This window comes from Stegodyphus dumicola, chromosome 1 (genome assembly GCF_044657685.1).
Source record: "Stegodyphus dumicola isolate Sdum_Otavi_A_Nest chromosome 1, ASM4465768v1".
NCBI lineage: Eukaryota > Metazoa > Arthropoda > Arachnida > Araneae > Eresidae > Stegodyphus > Stegodyphus dumicola.
Window position 1 is genome coordinate 100422911 of NC_140768.1, and position 23171 is coordinate 100446081.

At 31.6% G+C, this 23171-nt stretch overlaps 1 protein-coding gene across 2 annotated transcripts in view; it reads right to left on the reverse strand.

The window, feature by feature from the left end:
* Positions 1–17621, reverse strand: part of Hen1 (Hen1 methyltransferase) — a 37662-nt gene extending 20041 nt beyond the window's left edge. Inside the window, exons 1-3 of one of the 2 annotated variants that reach the window (XM_085818230.1) lie at positions 17470–17621; positions 7646–7789; positions 2679–2926 (exon numbers count right to left, since the gene is read on the reverse strand). In XM_085818230.1, coding sequence (XP_085674356.1) covers positions 2679–2926; positions 7646–7789; positions 17470–17472 — 395 coding nt within the window. In that variant the 5' untranslated portion in view covers positions 17473–17621. Of the gene's footprint in view, positions 1–2678; positions 2927–7645; positions 7790–17469 lie in introns of those variants that run through there. The other variant, XM_035369316.2, reaches the window with a different exon arrangement.
* Positions 17622–23171: the final 5550 nt, after the last annotated feature.

Consider the following 23171-nt stretch of genomic DNA (forward strand, 5'->3'; position numbering starts at 1 on the left):
ATGGACGGTATAAGCTAAGCTAAAATTATCTAATTCAGTAAATGTTGCAAATTGCGTTGCTCCTTAATCTTCGAATTGGATCCGGCTTATTATTTTTTGCAGACTGTTAGAGCAATTTTATAAAAGTAAGCTTGAACTTTCGATTATGTCAAATAGAATTTCCGATATATATTTACTAATATGTAAAGGATCTACCAAAGCGAAAGTATGTTTCGAAGTCTATTAAGCAAAAGCAGAATTGCTGCAAAAAATGACCTAATCATTCCAAAATCTGTTTATCAATTTCACACTGCTCTGCGGCAGGGGATGGGGGGGAACGGCGCGCAATGAATTGGAAGTTGATCTGTCAGCACTATCCGTATCTTCAGGGCAGATGCTTTCAACGCCGCGGCGCGCAATAAATTGGAAGTTGATCTGTCAGCACTATCTTTATCTTCAGGGCAGATGTTTTTATTTTATTTGGCTTATAATTCCTTATTAAATGTAGTATTTCATCTCGATGTATTCCGTCTTTGATATGATTTAAATCAAATTCCTCGTCATTATAATTTGCTTCCGATAGTGAAGAAAGTGACACAGAAGTTATTGAAAACGAAAAAATTTCGATTGACAAATTAGTCAATATTCTCAACACAGCAATTATAGGACTTGAACAGCAGAACTCTGTAACTGAACAAGAAATTATGTCTGTTTATAGAATTAAAGAGAAAGTATTATCACATGAAACGAAGCAAACAACTTACATTGAAAGAAATGTTTAATAAAGTAAACAAATAAATATTAAGCTTTTTTTTTTTTTTTTTTTTTTTTGTGTGTGTGTGTGTGTGTATGTAAATTTTGATACCCTTTAGATTATAATTGTTATTTATTTCATAAATTACGTTTTCATATTTTTAATTTTATAATTTCTGCATGCCATCTTACCAGATTTAAACTGATGATCTATAATCCGGAAAAATCGATAATCCGGAATCGCCGAAGTCCCGACGAGTCCGGATTAACCCTGTATTAAACTTCGAAAATTATTTGAACTATTAAAAGCTATGTTCTCAATAGCTTCCTAAACTTTCTGAATAGCCAAGGAAAAAAAAATCATTTGATGCACCTCTCAATTTAATCATGCAGTATGTGAAAGTCAGCAAATTAAGTCATATCATCATAGGTGATAAAACATGGATATCACATTGCAACACCAGCACTAAAATTTCAGTCCATGAATAAACACAGAATTTTGCTTGAGAAATTTCAGCCTCGATGCAAAACGATAAATTCAGAAGTCTACAGTAAGGCTTTTAAAAAAATTACACTGAATCATTCAAAACAAGACAAGAATGCTTTATTACAATGCCACTGGCTGCTACTGAAATTCATTACACTGTGATGTATCCTCTTCTTTACACCTCAAACTTAACACCAAGTATTTGAAGATGTCTGTTATAGGATAACAATTCAATAACAAAGATACAAAAAAAAAATGAAATGCAGCATTGGCTGAATGAGCATGCATTATATTTCTGTAAGAAATGGATACAAAAATTTGAGGTGAATTATGATAAATACTTCAGTGATGGTGGGAATTAAGCAGAACCAGATTTAGACTTGATAGGCCCCAAGCTATTTGAGATACAGGGCCCTTTAAAAATCTGTTATAATAGATTTTAATACTATTTATACTATATTTTAATTTTTTGTAGGACTCCCAAGAAAGTGGGGGCCCCAAGCTATAGCTTGTGTAGCTTATACGTAAATCCGGCCCTGGAATTAAGTAGAAAAGTAATATAGGAAACGGAGAACACATAATGGTAATAAGTATCTAAGAATTTGGTTCAGACATTTCACAGTATTCCAAAATGTCATGAATAAATGGTATTTTCTTGGTTATAATTTCAAAGTGGCCCTCTCACTTCATAACTTGACTCTTTTCTTCCAAAAAATGAAAGTTTTTTTTAACCTCTGAGGGACCAAAAAAAAAAAAAAAAAGAGAGAGAGAGACAAGAGTAAAGAACAAAATGAATTTACTACCAAACGTTATGTACAATTATGGTTACTTTCCCACAAAATTGCTATAAAGATTCAGGCATATTTCTACTGATGAATGAGCTTTACGATCCTCTCTTCAATGAACACTGCAATTAGTGATGTGAAATGGATTGAAATCACGGTGATTTTGTCAAAAAGTAACCCTGATTGCACTAACTTTCTGAATCATTTTTTCCCCCTTTTTTTTTATGGTCCATGGGAGGTTTTGGGGAAAGGACTGGTAAATCCAACCCAAAACTGAGATACATCAGGAGCTGGCAGAAGTTTGCATGCGTAAATTAATTGGATAGCCAATCTTCGTATGCACAATTTTACCTCCATATAACCCGTAACTTTTTTTTCCTTTTTAGCTGAATGGAACTTTATTTCTGAATATATTTTATATGATATTTGAATCAATCATATTTTTATAGAGCACCTTCAGTATATCAACCGCATACATATTACATATATTTATAAATAAGTTCCTCTTTTTCATAAAGCACATTCAAAGTAGCAAGGCTAGCTACAGCCACCTAAAATTATTTGCACATAACTCATGAGAATATATATACATAATTCATGAGAATATGTATATTTAGTATATACATAAACAGAAAGGATGTGAAAGTGAAAAAAAGAACTACATATACTCTTACAATTCAATGCATGTCACTGCATTGAAACCTTGAAATCTACAGTCTTTCTCAGCTACACTGCCTTTAAATAACTTAACTGTTAAGGCTTCATGTCTCTTGAATATAAAATCCCAGGCTTTAGGCTTTGAACGATAAGCTGCTTGTTCCAGACATGGTTCATTTACATCAACACAAGCTATTTCAGTTACAAATGGTAATTTCATCAAATATTTTATAAAATTACCTTCGGCACAACCAAAATCAACTACCTATGACAAAAAGACTAAAATCAATACACTACATATAATTAATTATTATTAAAATCAATATATTACATGTAATTAATTATTAAGTGTATTTTTGGAAAAAATAAAAAGTTAGTAAGTGTCCAATTATGGATTTAATTACATAAATAAAATATAAATATTTCATAAATTACATTTATAAGCACCAATAATATGCAACTTCTACAGATAAATATAAATTCTTCTAAACTGTGAAGAGTAACCCCAAGAATTTTAATTTTCTGCTTTTTGCATTGGAAGTTCTCTGTATCATGTTAGTTAATGCCATCAGAAAAATGCAAAAAAATTCTGAAAAATTGTAAATTTTTAAGTCATTGTAAACTATTGTGCATATCAATACAATACTATAGACTGCTAACAAGAATGGCCATGGACTTGATATTTTAGAACAGATAACTAGTTCTAGGTCTCTTATCTTTCACATGACTGAAAATAAAATAAGCCCTCCCCCCCCATTTTAATAGAAAATATAATTCAAACAAAATGGCTCTGTAACTAGAATTTCTAAAATTCTTCCACACAGAGAATCACTTAACACTGGTAGTTCAGTCTGGGCTCAAATTCTGGCTAATGGCTGGTTGTATGGGCATTTTTGAGGTTTTCCTCATATATAATGTATGCACGAAGCAGTTTCCATTAGAAAGTCCTTCATGAAGGTGTTCCTGCCCATAATCAGATAGCTCTCGAGTGCTCTGTCATAATCAAGCAAAACTAATCCACATATAGACAAATATTGAGGAAATTTTTTATTTTAATGGGAAAAGAAAAAATTTTTTCTGTTAAAAGAATTAAGTGTAATTTTTAATTTGCCTTGCATGAAACAAATTTACGAATAAATTTCAAAGCACCTATTTAAATACTTCTTTGTTTCAAATTAAAACAATAGACTTCTTTAATACATATACTGTATTTATTCACATTTTTTTTTTTTTTTTTTTTTTTTTTTTTTACTAATTTTACCATACAAAAATCAAGAGTGGAAAATGATGTGAATAATTTAATTTCTGAAAGAAGGAAGCAGTTACAGTAAGAGCATAACAAATAAGTATTGATGTATAAACTACCAGTAACATCACATTATTTACTTAAACCTATATTTCAATAAGAATACATAGTTAAATTAACATTAAAATGTCTAAAAAGATATCTTCATTTCTTCTTCTCTGTATTTTGAATCTCGATTGCTATTAACGTTTGCCATTGCTACTCCATATTCCTCGAAACATTCAATTCTGCTGGAACTACTCTTTGTATTGTCTACTACAGCTTGCAAATCATTGCTATTATCACAATTGTCATCATCTTCATTACCATTACTCTGCCTTCCCATGTGCAATGATCCTCAGAACCATCAAGAACATAAGATATCCCCATTTTCTTGATGCTCTTCATTGCAACTGCTTCATCTTTAGATCCCTCGCACCCAAAATTAAACAGCAAATCAACTAGGGAGACGAAAACAATCCTTACATAGATGAATACATTTTAAAATTTAGGGAGCTTACTTTCTGAATATTTTGAGGATAGGGAAAATTACATAAATATTTTTTAAAAAAATCAGAACCTTGCGTTAAAAAGCTAAGAAGGAAAATATGCGAATAAATGTGGTACACAGAAAAGGTAGCTGAAGTAGAAAGAAGCTTCCAGAAAATCACCATCCACTTTGGTCAATTTTTTCATTGTTTTTGAAACACTTGAGAAAAACAGATAGAAAACACACTAAAAATCTGCTTTAAAGGTTCTAATGTCTCTGGAAAGTTGAATGCTATTTAACTCCTTGACTACTAACAGAACATATATGTCCCACTAAAAGTTAAAAAATTACTGCTTGGTTAAAAAGTACTTAGAATCTCCTGAATGTTGAGGATTATCTTCCAATAGTTCAAAAATCAAGATGCCACTATGATTGCTGTAGACAAATGAACATAGAGAAAAGAACAAATATGAATTTTAATGTTCAATGTTGGGTTATACAAAGAATGCTAACCCTGTACCATACGAAGCAAAATATGTTTTATATAATAAAGTTTCCCAGAATAATAAGTGTTCTTATAGTAAGTCAATCACTATGTGTCGAACATGTGTATCCCACCATTAACTACGACTGGGACATCTGTGTCCTAGCCTTTGGCTTGGAAACCATTCATCAAAAAAAATCCCAAATGCCGAATTTACCTTATTTATGACATATTTTGTTCACTTGGATAGAAAATAGAGTAATCTTTTTTAATTTGTAGCCAAAGGATTAAAGAATAAATGAACATGGCACCATCTAATGGTTTTAGTAAAAACTGATCGAAGAAACGCAACAATGACAACTTGACCCTAATATGGGTTATGTGAGTGCAATGTTCTAATATAAATGCCCTGACAATGGACCTCATGGGCTTGTAGGCAGAGATTTTTCTCTTGTTTTGAAAGTAAATAAAGCAAAACTTAATAAAGATCGGAATAAAACTGTAGATTTGTAAGTAACTGTTATAAAACTGTAGATTTGACATGCACAAACAAACAACTTCATTTTATATGCAGATCAATTATTTTAATGAATCCAGCTAATGTTACCTCAAAGGTCCAGCTAGTAATCAATAATAATTAAAATAAACCTGCATTTATTGCTTTTACATAATTTAGTTTGTTAATTAAATAAAAAGAAAAATTACATATCTTATGCTTTACTGAATGTCAAAACACTACCACAAGGAAGATAATATTTTAATTCAGGCAGTGGCAATACATTTCTTCTAATAATTGATTTTGTTGATTAAATTTGAAAGATAAATATATTGAGAGTAGCAACATACTCTTTTTATACTGCCAAATTTTGCAATCAAATTTGAAATGTAAATATCTTGCATTTTGCAGAGTTGCAACACAAAACTTTACCAGTGACCCAAGACACACACCTTTATCAAATTATATTAAAGATTACATAAAATAATAAAATACTCTACCTTCACATTTATGGACTAAGTTTATTTTTAATTATTTGAATTTCTATACCTTATTTGCTATTTCCCTAAATTTCTATTGCAAAACTTTTTTATGAAGAGATATGTATTGAAAAATGCTACACTGAATTCACATCCCTTAGAGCCCAGTTTTTGATACAGCTAAACCACATACGTTCCTACAAATTCATCACAAGATCTAATCTACAGAAGGAAAAGAAGCCATTTCATGGTTTTTAATTCAAGGTGTAACCTGTTCTGAAATCACACTTGTAGAGACATTAGGTATTTTTTGGAAGCAGTCAAGATGAAAAATTAGCAACGCCTTCACCGGGAATTGAACTGCGGACCTCTGGAATACGCACACAGAATGCAGACCACCACACCACGAAGGCATGCCAAGAAAGCGGGAGAAATACCTTATACACTAAATAAAGTGTTATTTCTTAATTACTTAAGAAGCTAACAAATAATACAAAGACATAATTTCCCAAAACAAATATGTTAATTATTAAAGGAAAACATTGCCTGGTACTTATGTATTAGCGCAACTACCTTAGTAAAAGTCACCAAATTTTCAGAATGAGCAACACTATGGCAACCATGCACATAATACTCACAGTTCAATTTTAGCAAGTAACATTACCATTTTCATATTCATTCCTTTTGTTGCATTAGAAAAATTTTTATAAAGCTATCATAATTTTGTTTAATGTTTTACTTTAACTCATTTTTAAAATATATGCTTGTGGATTTGTCAGGCAGTGGAAGAAACGGTAGCGTAAATTCCTGCAAAAAATATAGTATATTGCCGCAAAATCGCTAAAGGGAATATTGCTTTGAATCAATCCTTAAGACATCAGGTATGAAATTTCTACCAGTACAAAAAATAAAAACTTTCTTGAAATGTAGACTTACTAATTGATTTGGGGAATAAATTACAATATGCATAATAATAGTGTGTAAGTATGCAATAAACAATTTTTTGCAATGAATCAACAAATTTCCATTATTTTTCTTCGCTAAAACATTGACGAGGTGTTTCAGCTAATATGCAAGTCCCTATTTATTATATATTTTTCAAGGTCAGACTTTACACATTCAATATTAAAATCTTTATCCCACCAACTTGATCAGCATGGTTCTATATAACTGAGTTCATATTCAAATCCGAAAAAAGACATGGATGTTGAAGCATATAGTGCCTTTGTGGCATGGATTTAACATCAAGCTAAAATTTTGCTTAAGAAATGGTGGTAAGGGACCTTCAGATCCATCATACGGTGAGTTCTTCATAATAATGGAATAATCCTGAACAAACAGAGGTAGGCACCCAAACAGGAATAGATAAAGCCCTTCCTCTCTAGCTTCAGTACATGTGTAACGTGTATACGAGCCAGTTTTCCTTAGAAAGTCTTCCATGAAGGCATCCCTCCTCATAGGCAGATAGCCCTAGTGTGCTTTGCCGTAATCTCAATAAACCAAACCAAACCAGCCAGCTTAAGTATGGCTTTATGGTTCAAGAGATGCATGGTTTAAGATATTCACTACAAAAAATTAACTTCAGAAAAAATATTCATTTCACAGAAAATACATTCATCTGTCTGTTTATGTACATGAATTTATGTTAAATTTTTCTAGCAACAAATTTTGAGAAAAATATAAAGAATTTGAGAATTTTTAATCACACAATTTAATTTACATTTGCCGTTAAATTTCAGTATGAACTTACTTTTTCTATACCAGGTACTTTATACAAAATATCTCTGACAGCTGTATATCTTTGTAGGTAAAGAGGAGGATTAAATACTGGGCCAGACTGTTCCAGAATTTCTTCCTGGACATTTACTTTCTCCTTCACACCTGAAGACATTTTCTTTATTAAAAAAAAAAAAAAATTAATATGATTAAATAATACAAGAAATTTTCTAATACAGTAAATTACAATAGAAGTAAATATCTCTAAGAAACTTTCTTCCTACAGGGCATGACTAATCTTAAAATCATAAAATATAACTATATTAGTTCTAAAAAAAAATAGTCAAATATTTTTAACATCTAGTGCATTTTCATACTTAAATGAATATTAAAAGCAAATAATAACCTTGATGTATATTTTTACAAACATGAAACCAAAATACATTTTGAGAAAGACACCCCACTTAAAGCAAAATAAAATCATCAAAATAATTACTTGAAATTAAGCTATGAATAAAGCTGATTATATTTGTAAGTTTCACTATTTTCTTATTAATAATGGCTGATTATGATCAACTAAGCAGAATCATTTCATTCACAGAATGCATATCATGTTATAGCATAGCTGCCAATGATTGCATCATGCAATGTTATTAAAAAGAGTACAAATTAATTTTTAACAGTATACCAAGCTTTATAATTTAACTCTCTATAGTCAGATGTAATTTTAGTGTAGATGTAGGTCAGATTGTAGGTAACAGTATTTTTTAGTTTCTATTCACTCATTTTTTTAAGCTGTACCATTATAATTAATTTTGATTTTCAAGTTATAGATTAATGATATGTAGTGCATTACTGTTCGATTAAGCACATTTTTGTTCACCAGAAGGAAGTTGTATATAAGCAGCTTTTTAAATATTCTCCACATGACAGACACTCTTTTTCTTCTTCAAATATTGTTGAAATTCAATCATAAACTAGAGAATAAAAATACATAAGTTTTTGCAGATATATATTGAAGTCTGTACATTAGTTTTGCTATTTCTGTTATATTGCAAAAAATGGTGTTTACATATTATCTCATCAACTGTAAAACTTGGCTACCATTGAACCATGAAATACTTTGATACTTTTTTGTTATGCTGGTCTGCAGTACAAAATTTATTGTACTATTACCAGCACCTCAGATTACCCCGATTAGGGGAACCCCATATAACTTGCCTCAAGTAAATAACGTACGATGCATGAACTGCAATAGGAGAAAATAAATTTAGGCCCAAGCCTATGTAGTATGGTGCACTGTGCAGACAGCTGTGAGATGCTGTGAATTTTAGATACAATTCGTAAGTGGGAAATACCTCTTTCCAGAAGAGAGATATGGCTACTGAGAACATGCAAATTGAAGTACAGGGAAGCAAAACCCACAGAGTTAAGTGCAGTGATAAAAATATTTGAAATTTGGAGAGAGATGAAAGAGAGAATGGACAAAAATTGTATTATGAGAGATAAGAATCCAGTTATTTTGTCATTGTCAGTCACATGGGAGGTGACCCTCCCAAGTACTGACCCCAGTAGATGCTGCTTAATTTGAATGTTACTAACTGCAAAAGTTGAAAATATAAGTTAAATATCATATGTAAGGACGTAAGTAGCATAAGGATGAAGATTGCAGTCTATTTTCAGTAGTTCATATTTGAAGTTGTCTGCGTAGTTAACTGTTTCAATGTTAGTTTTAATGTTTCAATTATTTACTCTTCCTATGTAGGTCTTAACCCTTTCAGGCAAGCTACCTTTTCCTATGTAGGTCTTCCTAAGTTGAAATTTTGATAAAAAAAAAAAAAAAAAAAAAAAAAAAAAAAGGTAGGCAGTCTAATTAGGCCTAGAGGAGTACACAAGTAAAATTTTGTGAAGATAGGACTTATCATTTTAATTCTGTGGGTGTGCCCGAAGCGGACACACAGACTGAATAGAGCTTCAAAAAGAGTGCTGAAACGGGCTTTGGTGTCAATGAACTGACCGATGAGATGCGGAAAAACAAAGAATACATACTCTCAGTTGTCCTAGATTATCGATGAGCCCGTTCTGGGCACACCTAGGGTTCAATGTTTGATTTTAGGCAAGATTTCAAGGTAAAATTTTAAAACTAATATAGAATAAGGAGATTAGCATACAGCCAAAAATAAAGAAGGTTCAGAGTAACCTATAAATCCTTTTTCATTCAATTTTTCTGTGCGTACAGAAGGAAACTTTTAGGTGTGTCCAGACCGGACACACTGTGGCACAGTTTGGTTTTGCCATTCGATTTTAGGCGTAAATAAAAATACCTTACCGGTATATTGAAAAGCAAATCCAAGAGCTTGGGTAGCTGAGAATATATTTAAAGAGTGGTTTTTAAATTGTTTTGTGCCAGATGCTGAACGTTATTTAAGGCAGAAAAGTTTGAGCTTCAAGGGGCTTAATACTATTAGATAATGCTCCATGTCACCTACGAGATTTGAATTATCCCAATGTGAAAATACTATTCCTATGACCTAACACTACTTTGTTACTCAAACATTAAATCAAGGTATTATTTATACCTTTAAAACATATTACATAAGAAGAGTATTACAGTAGATTTTAGATGTAACTGATTCAAAATCAATGTAATTGAAGCTTGGAAGGCATTTTCAATCAAGAACTGAATCTGAAAAGAGTGCTGAAACGAGCATTGCTGGGAAGTGCATAAAAGAGTAAGAGATTTTGCCTACGATTAAAAAACACTAGATTCTGAATACCGTAGCAGATTTAGCATTACCCAGGGTGTGCCATGGGAAGACCTGCTACTCTACAACCCCCCTAAAAAGCTCTTTTTTGGTTATATGATGATTACGTGCATATGAATGGAAAAAAAGTACCTTGGGTATATGATATTTACATTGGTTACATTTCATATTTAGATTTTAGTCTATTTTTCATGGTGGTACTTTTCAAACAAAGTGACACCACCTTTGAAAAAGCACAACCCAATATTGCATGTTTTGCAGATGTACCTGGATCCGTATCAGATTCACTATCTGAAAACAATTCGTGTAGTCCTTTCAGTGCTTCAGAAATGGTCAGCCCTCTCCGATCCATTTGGAAAATAATTAAAAATAAAAAAAAACTAATATTATATCTACAATTAGAAAGTATAAACTATAAAATAAAATTAAATAAACGTCTACGACTCAAAACTATTAAACGCAGCGCCAGCGAAACTTTGAATGAAAGCGAAAGAGAAAAGAGAACTGCTCTACTAAGAAACCAAACAGCTAACTGATAAAATTACCCTTGACCTTCAGAAAATCACCACAACAAATTGCTAGTTGATAACCAAACGTCCCCTCCCCTCCCCTCCCCCGAAAAAAAAGAGAGAGAGAGAAAAGAAGCAAGAGAAAAACAGAAAATGAAACACAGATGTGGACGCACCTTTCAGTTGTCAATGAACTGACCAATGAGATGTGGAGAAACAAAGAATACAGTCTCTCAGTTGTCCTAGAGTCTCGGTGAGCCCGCTCTTGGAACTCCCAAGGTTTGCCATTCGATTTTAGGCAAGATTTCAAGGTAAAAATTTAAAACCATATTAAAAAAATATATATAAAAAAAATATATACATATATAAAAAAAATTCCATATTAATGGAATAAGGAGATTAGCATACAGCCAAAAAAATAACATAGAAATTTCTTTTCAAACAATTACTTTTATACCCTACAAAAAATCTGGAAGATTTCTTTGAAAAATGAGGGTCTTAAAAAACTAAACATGGTTAAACTATATGGACTGGTTTGTGCTGAGCTGCCATCTGCTATAAATAAAGTTCAGAGTAACCTATAAATTCTTTTTCATTCAATTTTTTGTGTGTATAGAAGGGTGGGCAGACCATGGCCCAAAGGGTTAATGTCATCTAATTTCAAATCTTTGTGCAAGTCCACATTATGGATAAACCAGCAAGTGCCCGTGATTTTCCTTAGGAAGTTGTTTTGAAATGCCTCTTTTATTGAAATCAGTTTTGGAGGCTGGCACCAGGCCGGGGATGCGAACCATAAAAGTTGGTGAAGATCCTTTAAAAGTTTCACTAATCATTTCAGCAGAATTCTGAAGGAATTGATTACCTTTATATTTAATAAACAATCAGTGACCTATTTCATGTTTCATAAAAATTTGGTAAGGCCCTCTGATTTTAATGGAAGTTCACTATGCTTCCAAACTCCCCACAGGTAATTGTTACAAACCATGACTGTTATGTCAGCCTTATTCATATGGTGTTAACTGACATACACATTTTTTTATGGCAAAATCCTATAACTTTGAAAGTAATCCATTGCTTCCTGTTCTGTAGAAAGCAGGTCCCTAATTTTAATATTTCTTTTATTTAAAAATGCAAGAAAAGGTACAGTATAACTGCTAATTTATATCCTTATTCATAAAAACAAAACATGGCTTACTGAGAATCAGTAGGGGGTTGCATTAAAAAAAATGCAGATTGTTGCTACATCACACTTACCCATTAATTGGCCCTAAATCACACTGCTTAGTAACAGTTTCACAATTAATGGGATAATAGGTTAATCTTCCAATAATCGGAGTGAGCGTGAAACTTGGCAAGAGTTTTTAATTTGGTGTGATTTTGATCTGGTTGTGGTTTCCGGTTGTATGTTTTCCTGTGGCAAACCTAGAACTTTATTTTGGTGATTGTAATGAGTGCAAGTTTAGTGCAGCCCGAAGATTTTTTCAAAATTTAATTTTGAAATACTGTGTCAGTTTTTAAAAGTTTTACTGTTTAATATTTGCTGGAGGTTAAGCTGTTTTTGGTGGGAGAATATTGGATTTCAGATGACTTGAAGTTTATCATTTCTGAATGTTTTCATTTAATTTTATTTAGTTAATGTTTTCCAGGTCAGTTAATTCCCCCCCCCCAGAAATCAAAGATGTGGAATGTTTAAAGTTTTGAATGAAAGTTTAGTATGTTGAATTTCAGAACGATAGTAACTTGTATATTTTAGTGAGTTTATGGTGCATCCTTTATTAATGACTTTGAAAATATTTACTTGGTTGACAATTTTGGAGTCCAAGGAAAGTGTTATACAATTTATTATTTTATTATTCATTATACTATTTTATCATGAATTACATGGATATGACTATGTTTTTACTTGCAAAGCTGATGGACTTTGTTTTACTCATCTAGTATTTTATCATCTCATTTTACTATTCTGTTTAGATAAAATACCGTATTTGACGGCATATAAGATGCACTTTTTTTCCTCAATTTGGTATCAAAAAAGTTACCTGCGTCTTATACGTGAAGAACACAGGTTAACTTTCAATACTGAATGCTATTTTTAGCCCGGATAAAGACCTAGACACACATAACTTTTTCTACATCTGCCATAATTATTTTGTGCATGCGTGAAATATCTGTCGCCAAAAAGCGCCAAAGCTCGAAGCTGATGTCGAAGTTCGAACAGGTTCGATGGTCACATTATGTCTATGGAGCCTTTCCTTCTTTACATAAACTTTCTTTGACTCAGCCGACACACGTGTCGGTATCGGTGCTACTCTGTATAAACGTGTCAGTATGGTGCTTAAAACTATTTGTTTTAAAAAAATATCCTGGAAAATATGACTACAGGAAACAAGAGATTAAGCTATACAATTCAGTATAAACTAGGAATGTTAAACTATGCCAAAGTGCATGGAAACAGAGCAGCAGCAAAGTAAAAAGATCTTGGGAGGACGTAAAGGCTGAAGTAATTGTTAAGTCCTTTAAGAAGTGCAGAATCAGTAATACTCTTGACGGAACAGAAGACGACACATTATTCGAAGAAGGTGATACTAGCGATGACGATATTTTCATTTTCGATGATGAAGATAGTGAAAAGGATTTTTATGGTTTTGAAAGTGATTAAAGTCTAATTTCATGATAGGAAACATTTTCCTTGAATCTGTGTTTTTTGTTGTTTCTGCTTTATTTTGTATTATGTTTGATTGCTTGCCGTTCATTCATTTATTCATTATTAAAATTTACATATCATATTCAAAATAGCTTGCCGTTTGTTAATTTTCCTTAATAAAATTATGTTTGGTAATTGCATTCAATGATTGTTTATTTGGCTTTTACGAAACGTGAGAACTAAAAGAAACCACATTTTAAGTTATTGTGGTACCGCGATATCACGCGGACTATTGCAACTTTTTTTCCTTGTGTGGGGGGCCTTCTAAATAAGGGTGCGTCTTATATGCCATCAAATACTGTAATGGCATTTCACTACTGCAAAACTTAAACATTACTATTCTGTTTAAAACGTTTAAAAATCACGTCTTAGTGCTCTCGTTGCTGCAAAAAAAATTCACCAAATTTTAAAGGCCAAAATAGTTTGGCACCAACTTACCCTGCTTATGGAAGATTAGCTGGATAATATGTAAGTACCTAAAGAATTTACAAAAAGAGCATGTGTGACTATCAGTTAAAATAGTTCAAAAAGTCTTGGTTTTCTCCCAATGGCCACAATAGTTAGGTATATTATCACAAAACCATTATTACTAGGTTTGCAATATTTTATTTTTATTTTATGTAACAGTAGTAACGAATATAAAATTTTTTGGAGAGCTCATAGAATATTAAAAACACAGGAGGTGTGACATATCAAATGATTGAATATTGAGTCATTTAGAAGAATTTGTGGTGCATGAGAATCACAACACGAAAAAGATTTTTTTTTTTAATTCAGAGGATGATAATGACAAAGAATGTAGTACTGAACGTGAATAGAATGACCACTTAATTAGATATAAAAGTAAAAGTGATGACAGTATTAGGATGAACTCTAAAAATGAAACTGCAAATGCAGCAGTTACAGAAGATAATAACAAGTAATTTTGCATAACTGAACATAAAAACATAGTTTTCAGGGTTTTTTCCTACATATCTTTATTCAATTTCCATTTTTCTAAAATATAGTGAGAAGCACACAGTGTATTGCTGACTAATGAGCAATATCAGTTAAGAACAAAGTAAACATGCTTTTTAGTGAGAATGCCCAAATGAAAAATAATTATAAATAATAATGATCAGAATCTGCTCAAAAGTAAGTCACTTTTTAATTTTTTGAAGACAAAATTGAACAAAATTCCAATGAATGAAAAATTATCTATAGCAGATAGCTGCTACTACTCCTACTATTCACAGAGATATACAGTACTAAATCCGAAAACCGGACTTGTAAGGACCTAAAAGGGTGTTAGATGATTGTTCTCCACACCCAGGATTTGGCGATTAGGTCCCCTAAAAACCTCAGTCGCCCTTTTAAAAGGAGGAGTATATAAAGTATTTCTCCCACCTTCTCGGCATGGCTTCATGGTGTGATGTGTATCCAGAGGTCCGTGGTTTGATTCCTGGCAAAGGCATTGCATACTTTTCATCTTGCCTGCTTCCAAAAAAATACCTAATGTCTCTACAAACTGATGAATCAGTACAGCTGCATATATATCAATGAATGCATATCAGTGCACTGTATGTGACATGTACAAGTTTTGTTACTTTCATGTATAGTGTATATTTCTGTATTATGTGTTGATGAAACAGACCACCCATTTTCAACTACATATAAACAGTGTTTCATTTGTTTTATGTTTGATTCTTAAATTCCAAATCTTACTTGTTAATTTACCTTTATTTGCTGTAATTAAGCAATTAATCATTTTATCTCTTACAAATCTCATAATACCATGTATAGTGTTATCCAATCTCTTAACATTTTTTCCATGAAGGTAAATATATTTTAATGTTCGGTGCATTCGTTCGATGTGCATGTTTGTGTTAACACCACTGTGAAGTCTATAACAGTATGCCCAACTAGCTCTATTTTGTAAATAATATGTTTCAAAGTAATTTGCAAATTCAATAATGTCTGAATCTTCTTTAAGTAATTTTATTGCTGCTTCTTTCAGTGTATGAAAAGTATGAATGTCTTGTTCTTCTAAGTGAGACCTACCATATTTGACGGCATATAAGACGCACTTTTTTTCCTAAATTTGGTCTCAAAAAAGTTACCTGCGTCTTATACATGAAGGTATGTCTTATATGCCATCAAATACGGTAATAATTTTATATGTTTTTGCCTGTTTTTCAACACCATTGATTTTTTTTAAAAAATTGTTTCTCCAGGTTCTATCAATATGCCATGCACAAAAAATATGTTTCTGTAGTAAACCCATTTAAGACTTCCAAGCATTAAAAAAGATTCAGCCATATCAGACATAAATATTCGTGGTTTTATTTGCCCAACTTTTTCTTTAATGCATGAAAAAAAAAATTGATAGCACAGGTTGGTCACATCGATTAGAAATTAAAAATGCACACAGGAATCCTTGGTGCAAATCATTTATTGTAAGTAAAGTTATGAGTTCAAATCTGTATGCATTAACCCCATGTGTACCATCAATACATATACAGGTCAGAACTAAATTTTTTCACTATCTCTCTTTGTGCTTCTGTCATCATTATCAAAACAAAATCATTTTCTTTTGGAAATTAATATTGTGTACAATATTCACTCATGCTATGTTGATCCCTGGGTTTTATAAAATGAAATGCATTGATGTTCAGAATTTTGCATTTCAGGTACCCATGTATCTACACAAACCCAATCATTTTCATGTTTAACAGAATTAGAAGACAAATTGAAAGATTTTTTGATGTTATGTAAATCTTGTTTTGTGAGTTAAGGAAACCTCTCAAGCACGGCATCTCATAGAGAATTTCTAATTTCATCTAAAATATTATCCAGAGAAATTTTTGCTGCTATCTTTGATGCAATATTTTTTATTTCATCTGTTGTTAAAAATAAGTGACCTAAATCATTCCGATGCCCAGTACGTATTTTCTGATATGACAGTACACATTTGCCATCTGTATGTTCTGTTACTTTTAATGCAGCTGCACAATATGTATTTATTTTATTGCTACCAAGGATTTTTAAGTGACACAAACCTTTACTTTCTGATATAAAATTTTCTGAACAGTGGCATTACACCATGTATATTAAATATGCTTACTCCATAAGAAATTTTGACTTCATATTATTTTCAATTTCTGCCTTCCATGCCAAAAAATCATTAAATGAATTAAATTCTAGTTCAGTATGATTCATATCAACATCATGAACATTATTGAAATGAAATATTATTTCTCGCTTTTAAAAATTAGCATAACATACAGGACACACATAATTACCTGTTAGAAGTATGAATTTTATTTTGATGATATTTCCAATTTTTTAGGTCACTAAATTTCAAATGGCAGTCCTTACATTTGTAGCTTGGTGATTGACCACTTTTTAAAGAATCATTAATGTAGTATTATTAGAGTGTAATGTATCGGTATGGCGTTTCAAACTGCATTTATTATGGTACGTTTTTAAGCAATCAGAACATACAAAATTACTCTCAGCCACACTAAAATTATTTGCACAATCAACCATACTATTAGAACTTAGTTTTCACAGACTCAATTAACGTAGTATTATTGTACAGAAATTTATATGCATAGCGTTTCAAATTATCTATAGTCGAAAGTTTTAAACAATCACGGCAAACAAAATCACTCTCAGCTATACTAAAATCATTTGCACAATGAACAATATCACTCACAACACAATCAGAATTATCACACAGGATTACACCTTCCTGATTTTGATTCGATTCAGAATCAAAAATACCTTCTGGAAAAACAGAAGTATTTGGCCATGAAATGGGCAGTTTTTCTTGATTTTATGCAGAAGATATAATAATCGAAGCAAAATAAAAAAAAAAAAGAAAGAAAGAAAACCGTACCATCAATCACACTTTACCACAGTAACGCAAAGAGTAGGAGTAAGGGAGTAAATAAGAGTAAGTACGACGCGCCTTCAGGGAAATGACGACATGCGCATTAAGGCTCGTTTCCACTACTGCGTACGAACGCGTTGCGTCAATTGAAGACACGCCTACGGCATCCGTACAAGCGTTTCCACTGCTGCGTATGCGTAAAATATTTTCATTTGCCGCCGCTAGGTGTCACTGTAATATTTTGGCGCAAGCAATTCGCAAGTTACGACGCTGAGTATTGTTTGTTTTGGATTTGATATGGAATTTTAGATAAGTAAGGTTATAATGCATATTATGAACATCACGAATTCCATAGAAGCTGAACTAAATTTAAAAAAAAAAAAAAAATATTTGTGTTTCTAGAAGCCTTAAATATTATGAAATAATATATATATTATTAAAACTAAATGTACTGTTAGTGAAAAAGTAAACAAATAAATAACATAAAATAAAAAAGTTAAAGGGATTAAAAAATAGTTGGTACTTTAAAAGTACAGAGCAACTGTAAGGAAAGGTTCACAATATTTAAGCAAAATTTGCTATGCTTGTATACCGCTGACTTCAGGGTCATAGCTGGATAATTTATTAGAAATCTCGTTTGTTTTAAAATGCACTATGGGCAGTTATATTTTATACATAATCCATAAAATATTATTTTTAATTTAAACATTTTTAATTCATATCTCTTTTTATACAAGAAGTTATAAAAATAAGATTTTTCTCTTTATATATACACACATTAGGTAAAGAAAATGGAAATATTTAATTAATTAATTCCTGCGCTTCTGCAGGAGAGGACTGAATTTAAAAGCAATTATTATAGTAATTTTTTGTTAAAAAAATGTTTAGGGCATTAATACTGTCTCATGTTAATTGGAATGAAAGTTTAGAGTCGTAAACATCCCAAAGTCTGAGCACATGTATATACATTCACATAAAAGTGAAACGAAAATATATATATATATATATATATCTGCAGGGTTTCAAAATAAATTAAATTTAAATAATTCTCTTGCGCCATTGCTGCAAGGAATGAAATTTGAATTTAACGAACATTTTCTATTCGTAAAAATTAAAAGTTAATTAAATTTAAATAAAATTTAATGCAAACAAATAAAGGATTAATTATTGCTGCGAACTAACATACAATATCATTTAAATTCTGAGAGCATATGTAAATCAAGTGCAAGTATCAAAATCCATGAATAAATATATAATTCCAAAAATTTATTTATCCTATTATTCAGTTATGCATTTTTATAAGTTTTTTAGGATTAAATCTATCCTATTATTCATTTATGCATTTTTATAATTTTTTAGGATTAATAATCTATCCTATTATTCACTTATGCATTTTTATAATTTTTTTAGGATTAATAATCTATCCCATTATTCACTTATGCATTTTTATAAATTTTTTAAGGATTAATAAATTTTTGGAATTATATATTTATTCATGGATTTTGATACTTGCACAGCAATAATTAATCATTTCTTTGTTTGCATTAAATTTCATTTAAATTTAATTAACTTTAAATTTGCTTTTTACGAATAGAGAATGTTTGTTAAATTCAAATATATATGTACAGGATATGCTTTAAATTAGTATTATATAATTTTCAAACTTTTTTGCGGGAAAAATTTAAATAAATAAGAGCATAAATAAAACAATATATTTAATGCATATAATAATAGAAATAAATTATAAAACACGAATATAGATCAAATTGGAATAAAAAGGTAAGAAAGTTGCAGACATGGTGCAAAAAGCGTATGGGATTCGAACTCACGACTCCAAAAAGTGGACATCGTTACCATCAGCTTTACCACTAAGCTAGGATTACACGTAAGTCGCATGCATATTTTGGGTTATATACATCATCAAGTAAATCAATTCTTAAAACTTAAGTTTTTTGGTCCTATTTCACTTTGCTATTGTCTGAAAAATTCACCAGAGTTTGTTCTTCAGCTTCTAGTACATTTTTTGGAAAAATCATTATCTTTTAAAGTGGCGTTCCGATTGAAGTTAAACGGGCTGCTAAAAATATATTTCATGTGCTTACAAATATATGTTATCCAAAAAGATATATTTATAAAGGGAAATACAAATTTAACATACTCTTCAATGAACTGGAGTATTTAAAAGGCTATCAAATTTAATTTATAATTAACGTTTTTAGTTTTTACCTGTTTCAAAAGAAAAAAATAGCAAATCTTTTAATCATATCTAATTTGCTATAGCAGTTTGATATAGTCACACATTCATTTTCATTAAAGCTAAATGAGTATGCAGAACTAAAAAATGATTATCAGAACAAATTTTGCTATTTCATGGACTTGGAATGATAATTTTTGCCGCTGATTTTCTTGAATGAACAAGTACTGTAGTTGCAGTTATCTTGTTTTTCTTATCATTTTAAACTAAATTCAGCTGATTGCTGTCATTTTCAGCACGCAGATTTCTCGCTATAATGTTAATTCAGAAATAAGTATTTTTTAGCAAAACATTCTTTCCCTATTAGCGAGCGTTCATCGCTACTTCTGCGCCATTAATTTTTAGTCACTGCACCTGATTGCTCCTTTTTCACCACGTGACCCCAACGCAACCGCAGACATACGGATAGAAGTTGAACATTGTTGAACTCCATCCGTATGTCATCCGTCACCGCACACCGACCGGATTGCAGATGTCAATCAAAGTGAATTCGCTCGTTGATTGGAGAAACGCATACGCAGTAGTGGAAACGGGCCTTTAATCTGCACAGATGTTCAGGGAGGAACCGGGAGGAAACTAGCGTCTGAGGGGCTAGACCAAGGAGGTTAGAATAGAAGGAGGGAGGGTTCGCAGTTTCCTCCACTATCGGGGAATGAAACTCCACCGAACAAGCGGCGTCCATGTTTGTGACTTCAAAACATTGCATTACGGCAGTGACATGTACGTGTTTCTAAGCTGTTCCTTGCATTTATTTTCCAGTAAAAATATGTTAAATTTATAATGAAATGCCTCGCTATTGTTGAATTTTTGTTTTAAAGTAATAAAGATGATATCCATAATTTACTATGTACAGCAAATTATTAAGAAATAGTTCGAAATCTAAATGCATTCGCATAACATTAAAGCCTTTAAAAAATGATGTTTCTGCACATTTCACGGATTTGCTTAGGTTAGAAAATAAATCTTAATAAAATAGAACAGATTTATGTGAATTCAATGATTTCAGTTTATGCGCATTTCATATTTATTAATCTCAAAGAAACTGCCTTTAATTAAGTTGAATTACAGAAATACACCTATATAAGTTTTTGGATACATCTTTCCACATGTTCAATTGTGTAAATATTTTACTTACTTTTATCACTATACTGCCCAGAAATTTGTAAGTTTATGCAAAAAAATTTTAACAACAGAACAGTATATCTTAACTTAAATGAATAATAATTAATATATAAAGAAAAGCATTGCTTTATTTAACACCTTTACAATTAATAAAAATAGTAACAATTGATTTCTTACTTTTCATAAAAGTTATAAAACGAATTAACTAAAACGTTCAAATTATACAATTGAAATCCTACCATATAACATTGTATCTTAAGGAACGAAGATACCAGCTATAAACCGAAACATTAAAATGTATTTAACATATTTTGATTATAGTTATATTACATAACCTATTTTGACTATTTAAGTTCTTTTTTTTTTTCACGTCTGGAAAGAAAACATGACATTGTGATATTTTTTGACATAGTTGTCATATTACATAAAAAAAGAAAATCAATACTTACGTGTGAAAAATAATGCTCGGAATATTTTTCGAGAATCTATTTGTGCATCCATATGCAACACAAGCTGACATGCTTCAAAAAGAAAAGAAAAAAATGTTGCAATGACAGACTTCCTTGCACAAGTCACGGTGATAACAGGAAGATGGCCGCCAAGCTTCACCGTTTGAGTTGAACCTTCCCTCCTTCTATTCTAACCTCCTTGGGCTAGACGCTTGTGATGTTTACGGATTTGCGGAAGAATACGAGGAACTGGTAGTTTGCCGGATACAATGTGCAATGACGCGAAAGAATATAGTTCTGTAGAACTTCCTACATTATTCCGAAATAAACAGAACTATTTCCTAATTTTTTCTTTATCTAATTAATTAATTAATAGGGAAATAGTTAAATAATGCCGAATTGATTTTTAATGAAATGTAAAATTTTGCATGTATGGGACGACCACCTTCCATCCAATATTTCTGAGAATATAAACAAATTTTGGAATCTGAGAGTATCAGTAAATAAATATATAGAATATCGCCTCTCAAACGACCACTTCTGAAAGTGACCAATAGTTCTGAGATTATAAATAAATATTGATATTAAGCATTATTTCTATAAGACGACCATCTCTATATAAGACCAAAGTTTCTAGAATCTTGGATAGTCATCAGAGATGTATCTTTACTGCGAAATTATCGCACGACTGTAATTCAATATCGATAACAGATCGCGCGATTGAAAAACATTTTCTGTCCTGTAATTAGAGGAAAAACTTTTTCCTTATGAGGTATTTCTCCCGCTTTCCTAGCGTGCGTTCGTGGTGTAATAGTTCTGCACGCTGGGCCGGTATTTCAGAGGTCCGTGGTTCGATTCACGGCGAAGGCGGTTGCTAATTTTTCATCTCTACGGCTTCCCCAAAAAATCCTAATGTCTCTACAGTGGCGCCCGAACTAAAAAGGTGTTGGATGAGGTATATCCACACCCAGGATTTATTTATTGGATCCCCTTAAAAAAAAGTCGGCCTTTAAAAAGAGAAGTAATATACGGTATTTCTTCCACTTTCCTAGCGTGTCTTCGGCCCACCAGCGGCCGAGCGGTAAAGTCGCTGAACCCTGGTAGTGCGATCCGAGGTTCGAATCCCGCGAACGGGCTGGCTGCATGGGTGTTTTCGTGGTTTTCCCCATGTGTAACGTGTATACGAGCCAGTTTCCCTTAGAAAGTCCTCCACGAAGACATCCCTCCCCTTAGGCAGATATCCCTAGTGTGCTTTGCCATAATTAAATACACCACCACCACACCTAGCGTGTCTTCGTGGTGTAGTGGTTCTGCACACTGGGCCGATATTCCAGAGGTCCGTCCTTCGATTCCCGGCGAAGGCAGTTGCTAATTTTTCATGTTTCCTGCTTCCAAAAAAATACCTAATGTCTCTATACCCAAATTTTAAAAAAAATTCGTTACCGTAATTAAATATATATATATATCTAATTCTACCTATATTTGTAGTAGGGTTTGTAATCTGTAAGTAATTATACATGTAATTTATACATTTTTTATAAAAAAAAATATATGTTATTTAGAATTTTGCAAATATTCTAGAAAATGCTTATCCATTGAAAAAAATCTTTTCCATGAGTAAATAAATTTTTAAAAACGTCAGAAAAAATAGCAGTTAAAATTAATAACAAAATAACAAGAATAAATCATCAATCATATCAATATTTTTAATGTACAGCATTTAGAAACAACTTAGTAAAATACATATGAAAAATAAAATAATGTGCAAGTTTCAGATGTGCAATGTCAAAAAATTAAAACTGGTAAATTTGAGAACAAATATCCTCAAAATATTTGACAACGAAAGTCCTCCGGACAATGCAGAATGAATGTCCTCAGGATGT